This window comes from Lynx rufus, unplaced genomic scaffold (assembly GCF_022079265.1).
Source record: "Lynx rufus isolate CCGP_SWC_20201006 ecotype Redwood Valley unplaced genomic scaffold, mLynRuf1.p SCAF_7, whole genome shotgun sequence".
Classification (NCBI taxonomy): Eukaryota; Metazoa; Chordata; class Mammalia; order Carnivora; family Felidae; genus Lynx; species Lynx rufus.
In genome coordinates this window covers 54,902,603-54,910,704 of record NW_025814889.1, presented here as the reverse complement: position 1 = coordinate 54,910,704, position 8,102 = coordinate 54,902,603, and the positions used below count along the sequence as shown (strand labels likewise).

The following is an 8,102-nucleotide window of genomic DNA, read 5'->3' as shown; positions in this document are numbered from 1 at the left end:
AAGACTGTAGGACATTTTTTTGTGGTGACCAAACTCAGAGGGCTCTGTGACTCAGCAAATGACAAGAACCACTGTTGTGTTGTATCTTTGTTGGGAGGTTGGTGGCTGGAGATGGTTCCCCAGAGAGAGAAACATGGTACAAGCATCCTTAGTGCCCAGTAAGGAAACTCCAGAGACAGTTGACGGAGCTGAAGGAGACAGAGGAATTGGGAAAAGGGAAATGGGTTCAGAGGGAACTGGTAAGAGAGGTGCTCCATCTTCCCTTGGTCTCCACCCTTTTTCTAGCAGGTTTTCCTTCTCTGTGTTCTCCATGTCCTGACAATTACAGGGTACAGTTACCCTTCAACTTAACTCCCACAACATTCTCTCATGCAATTCCTTGTTGAACGTGACATGCACAGAGTGGAGTCAACCCCTCCCTCAGTCATGGACTCAGCATCATTGCTTCCTATCAGGCCCCTTTTCAATGCATTTTATTTTACCCCTTTCATCTTGATCTCTATTATTTCCCCTCCTCACTGGAGGCACTTCCTTCAGTGTATATAACAAATGTTCTCCCAATCCCTGCTCTGCTCTATATGTGTATTTAGATACATTCCTTCACTCTACAAATACACAGTTGTAGTGTGGGGACTAGGCAAAGAAAAAAAAACAATAAAAAATGCCTTGCTTTCATGGAACTTACATCTTTTGGGTGAGGAAATAATAAACAATTAAGTAAAACATATAGTACCTTGAATAGTGAAAAGTGGTATGAGGAAAATGAGGGCATGGGGATAAGGGGTGGTATGGGTGGTTAGGAGCAGATTGTAGTTGTATATATGGTGATTAAGGAAGGCTATGCTATACATGGTCTTTTACCAAATGCAGTGAAGTGAGCAACCATGGGGCTATCTGGGCTAGAAGTGGTATGGTCATAGGGACAGCAAGTACAAAGGCCCTGAGGTAGGGTGTTGCCTGGTATGTAAGGAGGTCAGAATGGTTAGGGGGCTAGAAGAATATGAGTGAGGGAGATAGAAAAACAGAGGCTGAGTAGCAGGTGGGTCAGTGACAAATACTGTAGGACTTTGTAGGTCATTGTAAATGCAAACATTGGCTTCTACTCTGCATAAAAGGAGAAACCAGTAGAAGGTTTTATCAGAGAATGACATGAAAATGTTAACAGATATGTGCATATTCTTGACAAATAGGCAGGGTTCTTTGGCTGTTTTATAAATGTATATAAATGTAACTGCTGTATACCTCATCCTGCTTCTACTTCTGTTACTTAACATTGCTTCTGAAATGTACCCATGTTGTTATCTTTAATCTACTTTTTAAAATTTCTGACTGCTGTGTAATATTTCATTGTGTATATATGGCACATTTTACTTACACATTCCTCTAGTAACAGAGGCTGGCATAGCTCCGTATTCAGAAACAGCCCTGTGATGAACTCGCTCATATGAGCCTCCTTATAAACTCAGGACAGAGTTTCCCTGGGGTGTATATCTCAGAGAGGGATTGCAGGGTGGGAGGGTGTGTGCATTCTTAACGTTTATTTATTTTTGAGACAGAGAGAGACAGAACATGAACGGGGGAAGGTCAGAGAGAGAGGGAGACACAGAATCCGAAACAGGCTCCAGGCTCTGTACTGTCAGCACAGAGCCCGACGTGGGGCTCGAACTCACAGACCGCGAGATCACGACCTGAGCCGAAGTCGGCCGCTTAACCGACTGAGCCACCCAGGCGCCCCAGTGTGCATTCTTAATTCCACTGATTGTGCTTCAGGATGGTGACTCCAGCTATACTCCCACCAGCAGTGGGTGATGTTTTATATCTTCTCATCAAATTTTTATGTGGATCCTGTAGTGGAAGTGAAGTAAGGTTCCTTGTGGGTGAGGAAACCTGAGGCTTAGAGAGATCAAGCAAATAACCCTGGTTTACATAGTGAAGTGGAAGAGGAAAGGCTCAAATCCAAAATTTCTGACATAATGCTCATTGCTCTTAGCACTATAGTACCCAGAACCGTCCCTTCTCGGAATAAGATGAGGCATCCATAGGCAAAAATGATGATGATGATGATGATGATGATGATGATGATGTTGTTTAAGGCTTTCATTTTCTTGATGCCTGAACTAACCCAGTGAGCTTAGAACCTCCAAGTGTTTAGCACCATGTAGGGGGTGTCTAATTGGGGTACTTAGCATTTCAAGGCAAAATATATGGAATAAAGCTGTTTTCATTGTTTCATGAGGGCAAGCTAACAGGCTCGAATTTTAGTGGATGATTTTGGCACTAGAAATTTATAAAGAGTAATTGATTTTCAAATTTAGGAATTTGGATCGGATTTCAGTATTAAACATTAGGCAGATTACTTAATTACATATTGTTTGCTAGGCACTGAGCTAACTACTTTATAGACATCATTTCTCTTATGCCTCACAATTACCCTATGAGGTACTTTTACTTTCATTTGACTGTTATTGAAACTAAAGCACTGAGAGGTTAACTAATTTGTCCAGAGTACCCAGTATAAGGTTGAGTTGTGATTTGAACCTGAATCATGTACCTGCAGAGCCTTTACGCCCAAATGATAAACTGTGCTGCTTTCCCATGAAGGAAGATTTGTAATCTCTTCCCTTTGAAATTGAGGACAATTTCTTGTCATTTGGGGTGATTTACAGTAGCAATGGGAAGCACAGGGCTAGTGGACAAGAATCTCCAGAGGGACAGGATATGAAGTTTGAAAATGTTCCCCAGTGTCTTCATTATGCCTCCCTCTGTCCCCCAAAGTAAGAACCTCTGCCTTAAGACATCCCACCGAGGTTATAGGGCCTGATATCTTCAAAACATTTGACAATTCTTTGTCACCATGTGTGGCTTATACCTGCCATGAATGATGTACAGTCAAGGTTTCATCAGTTTGTCTTCCCTTCACACTTTTCATTTTGCTTGCCTTCTACAAGGATTAATATGATTTATATCTTTACCTAAATCAGGATTACAAATACTGTTTGGCTACAAAGTATGTATCTCATAAAGGCAATTAGGTAGGAATTCTGGATTATGTTCTCTTTCAGATTTGTATTCTCAGTTTATTTGTTCAATAAGTATCTCTTAAGCATCTAACTCACACTTTGATAGAAGACACAGGCAGCTGAGCAGAAATTCTGATACATTAGGATAAATGGCACATGGGGTAAGCTAGGTGCTATAAGAACACACAGGAAGGGCAGCATAAGATCAGGGGAGGCTTCCTGGGAAAGCAACTTCTGAGCTGGGAACTAAAGAGAAGTGGGGTTAGCTACGCAAACTGGACAAGAGGACATTGGAGGCAAGGGAACAGGGTGAGTGTTGATTGCAGCTGCAGCAGGAAGTGGACAGGGGATGAGGCTGGAAGAATCAACACAGATCAGATGATGAAGGAAGGAAGAAAGGAAGGAAAGAAGGTGGGAGGGAGGGAGCAAGGAAGGAAGGAAGGGAAGAAGTGGAAGGAAGGAAGGAAGGAAGGAAGGAAGGAAGGGAAGAAGGAAGGAAGGAAGGATAAGGAAGGAAAGAAGGAGGGAGGGAGGGAGGGAGGAAGGAAGGAAGGAAGGACTGACTATGAAGGAAGGGCAGTGGGGAACCACTGAAGGATTTGAAGCCTGGGGGTGGGTGGGCAACATGTCAATGCTATTCATAATGTAGCAAGATTCCATGAGTTAAGTATTGACTCTGTCTATGTTGTGTGCTTGTTAGTAAATCATAACCTTGGAACTGGTGGGTGACAAATAAGGAGTCTAGATGGATTTGTACACAGAAGCTTTGACCCATAACATTAGGATTCCTTTTGATAATCTGTAGAGAAGAAAGTTCAATTTTGACTTGGTCTTTCTGCCTTTAAAATCCTTTGACAACATTTCCTAAAATTCTCTCACAACCAAAGCCCAAGTAGTGAGGAGAACGGGGGCTGCATGACTTTGTTTTCTCTGTTTTTCTCTACTCATTTCTGAGACATTGCTGTGAATTGTTCACCAAAGTCTTGCTCCATTTAATGGAGGGGGCCATTTTAATAGCAGCAGTGCAGGAAGGGGAAGGAGGAACCACATGTAGGGCTCCTTGATTAACAAAACGTATTTGGCATATTGAGACCATGGTTTGAGCGAGTGAAAAATAACTATGGTAGAAAATTAAGAGGGAGTTACAAGTTTGTGTTTTAATATAAGCTCAGAGAGCAGGGCAGGGTCTCCAGGTGGCTGGCCACTGACATCACAGATGGCCCAGGGTGTTTATAGAGCACAGTGTGGCCAGTGAGAAGACTCTCTCCATAACTGAGCTCACCTTTTCTCCTGGAACCCAGAGAGGGAGGAGACAGAACGAATTGTTTTGGCCGTGAGCAACTGAGCTAGGTGACCTACTGCTTTCCTTCCTACCCACCACACTCTCATAACTGTGGACATATAAACTGCAGTAAGTTTTTCCTTGTTGCTTTGGGTGAGGTTTACTGAATGTCAGAATTCACAAAATGCCCTTTCTGGCTCTTCTTCCTGAGTAATGGACACTTGGTTGGCGTACGCACCTATTTCTCCTGTGTTTCCTCACGAGAGTGTCCTCTAGTTCTTTCAGGGAGTTATGAAGGCCTTGCTTCTTTCTCCCTCTTCCTCTCTTCTCACAGTGCCCCCTGTGGCCTAGATGGGTAAAGAGAAGGGTTGGACTGTACTTTCCTTGCCATCAGTACAGCTAAATGGATGATGCAGGATGAGGAGAAAGGGGGCCATCTGATCTTGGGTACTGATTTGGGGGTAAAGAGTTTTAAGACAGTGGGACCAATATTTGTATTTTAAACTCAGATGATATTTGAGAAATGGTTCTGTAACTACAACAAGGTCCTCAAGTCCATGAATTAATGTTTCATAACTTATGCTGAAGCACCACACAAACATCTCATGTGTAAATTGTTGCACAATAGCTTCATACTCTTTGTGTCCTACAACTTAATTAGCCCATGAGGCTACATGAGTTAGATGAGACCAAATGGGATTTTGTCATGTGGTGTGCAAAAAGGTGAATATTGATAGATATTTGGCACTTTTCTGGGGGGTAAATGGCATTAATTTTTTATGATCTTTTGTTTCAGTTTCTGTGATACTCAGGCTGCAACAGGTGACATGGGTACTTCTGAGCTGTGGTTGTGAACTTTTGTAAGTTGGTTGTACACCATTGTTCAGTAAATATTTATTGTTTATTTAGGGTTTAGGAAGGGCTATTACATACCAGGTGAAATACAAAGGAGCAGCTTTGAAGCCTGAGTAACAAACCTTGTCAGCCCCAACTCAACTTGTCTAAATTTCACCTCACCGATTCTGATCCCAGACTCTGCTCCCTGGACTTGCTGTAGCTCTCTGATCCTGGAATCCTCTTCAGTTCCAGCTAGATGCTGCATCAGACACTTCGTAGATTTGGTCAAAAACTGGTACGCGGACCTACGCTGAAGGAACCGGTGGCTGAGAATGACCCACAGAGAATATTGAGCACTTTGGATTTAGTGACCCAGGGTGTGGGCCACACAGTGGGTATAGGTGTGTATGTCCTGGCTGGTGAGGTGGTCAGAAATCAAGCAGGACCATCTTTTGTGATCTGCGTTTTGGTGGCTGGCCTATCTTCTCTGTTGGCTGGGCTGTGCTATGCAGAGATTAGTACCCACATTCCCCATTCTGGCTCTGCATATCTCTACAGCTTTGTCACTATAGGTGAACACTGGGCCTTCATCACTGGCTGGAACCTCATCCTCGCCCTTGTTGCTGAGAAAGCCATTGTGTTCATCACATGGATGTTAACTTTCGACAACCTGCGTGGGAACCGGCTGTCTCAGACTGTGCAAGAGAGCATCTTGGCACATGTTCCCCCTGTCCTTACAGAATATCTAGAATTCTCTGCTCTGGGTTTTGTGTTGTTGTTCATGGAATTCAGGAGTCTTTGGTATTCCACATCATTATTGAGTTCCACAGCTGCCAAACTGGTCACATTGGTGAAACTTTTGGCTCTCAGCTTTGTCATAACCTCTGGCTTCATTAAGGGGAACCTGCACAACTGGAAGCTCACAGAAGAGGACTACATAAAGGCTGGACTCAATGACACCTCGAGCTTGGGCCCTCTGGGCTCTGGAGGATTTGGGCCTTTTGGCTTCAAGGGGATTCTTGGTGGGTCAGCTACCTGTTTCTATGCATTTCTTGGTTTCAACCATATTGTTACCAGAGTTGAAAAAGCCCAGAATCCCCAGCATTCCATCCCCATTGGCATTGTGATTTCACTGTTCATCTGCTTTTTGGTGTATTTTGGTGTCTCTTCAGCATTCACACTTATGGTGCCTTACTACCAGCTCCAACCTGGGAGCACCTTGCCTGAGGTATTTCTCCATATTGGCTGGGTCCCTGTCTACCATGTGGTAGCTTTTGCATTGCTTTTGCATGCATTTGCATTCTTTCCGCCAGCCTTTGGAGCTTTGTGTGGCCAATGTGTCAGGTGCTATACATGATGGCAAAGGATGGCCTCCTGTTCCCTGTCCTTACCCGTATGTCTTCCTTCCAATACTCTCTTATCATGATCATTGTGTTTGTTGGAACTATTCCAGTCATTGTATTCTTCTTTGGAGTCACTGATCTCTTGGACCTAAGGTCAGTTGTGTCCCTGATTTCTCATTCCCTGGTTGCGATTTGTGTTCTCATCCTCAGGTATCAGCCTGAGATGCAGAATGAGGAAAATGAAGCAGAGGTGCAGGAGGAGAATGGACCTGCAGCAGAGAGGCTGCCTCTACAGCGACTACTTTTTCCAGGTAGTTCCACCCCCACTCCACTCTCTGGCCGGGTTGTCCATGTTTGTTCCTCACTGCTTGTCTGTTGCTCATTCTTCTTTGCCTGGTGCTGACCCAGGGGCCAGTTCTGCTTTCTGGAGACCCAGTGTGGATTTTGGTGATTGTGCTGCTCCTGGTGCTCATCATTGGGATCACTGGGGTCATCTGGAGACAGCCTCGGAGCTCCAGTCCCCTTTACTTTAAGGTCCCTGCCTGCCTCTCCTCCCACTACTGAGCGTCTTTGTGAATCTTTACCTTATGATGCAGATGACAGCTGGCACCTGGATAGTATTTGGTGTCTGGATGCTAATTGGGTTTGTTATCTACTTCGCCTATGGGATCCAGCACAGCTGGGTCGCTATCCCCACTTAAATTAGGGCAAAAAGTGTAGACCTTGAACTCAGCTGTGTCAGTACATATGTAGTTTGACATCATCGACCCAGTCGGGTCCCCCTGCATAGTAATGGAGTACTCTTGATCACAGGGCAAGGTGGGCCTCCCATGGGATGTTGGTGGGTGAACACCAATAGAGCTCTGTGTATATTGTGGAGTGATGGGTGCATCTTTGTTAATTTTCCTTTTTTTTTTTTTTTTTTACTTGTCTACTTGAATTGTATCTGTAGTTGCTTACTGGCTTTAAAATGTTATTATTATAAGAAACTAGAAAAAAACATTTTTTATTTCCTTGCTCAAATATCCAGTACCCGTGGGATGCCTGGCTGGCTCAATCACTAGGGCATGCATTTCTTTCTCTCAGGGTGGTAGCTTTGAGCCCCATGTTGTGTGTAGAGATTATTTAAAAAAATAACCAGTAGCAGTATTACTGGATCATAGGTACTTTTATTTGTAATTTTTTGAGGAACCTGCATACTGCTTTCCATAGTGGCTGCACCAACTGACATTCCCAACAAGAGTACCTGAGGATTCCTTTCTCTCCACAATACTTGCTTATCTTTGTCTTTTTGATTTTAGCCATCCTGACAGGTTTAAAGTGATATCCAATTGTAGTGTTAATTTACATTTCCCTGTGATTAGTGATGGTGAACACCTTTCCGAGTGTCTGTTGGCCATCTGTATATCATCTTTGGAAAAATGTCTATTTAGTTCCTCTGCCCATTTTTTAAGTGGATTGAGTTGTATAAGTTGTTTCTGTATTTTGTGTATGAACCCCTTATTGGATATATCATTTACAAATATCTTCCCTTACTCAGTGGGTTGCCTTTCTCTCTTGATGCTGATTTCCTTTTCAGGGCAAAAGCATTTTAGTTACATGATTTCAAAAAGATATATG

General features: G+C 43.4%; 1 protein-coding gene across 1 annotated transcript; it reads left to right on the top strand.

The window, feature by feature from the left end:
* The first annotated feature begins 4,274 nt into the window (after nt 1-4,274).
* Nucleotides 4,275-7,365, top strand: LOC124501491 (cationic amino acid transporter 3-like). Its single transcript, XM_047065716.1, is given in 4 exon segments — nt 4,275-6,430; nt 6,433-6,853; nt 6,856-7,017; nt 7,020-7,365. Coding segments are annotated over 4 exon segments (1,782 nt in total). The 5' UTR covers nt 4,275-5,395; the 3' UTR covers nt 7,184-7,365.
* The last annotated feature ends 737 nt before the right edge of the window (nt 7,366-8,102 follow it).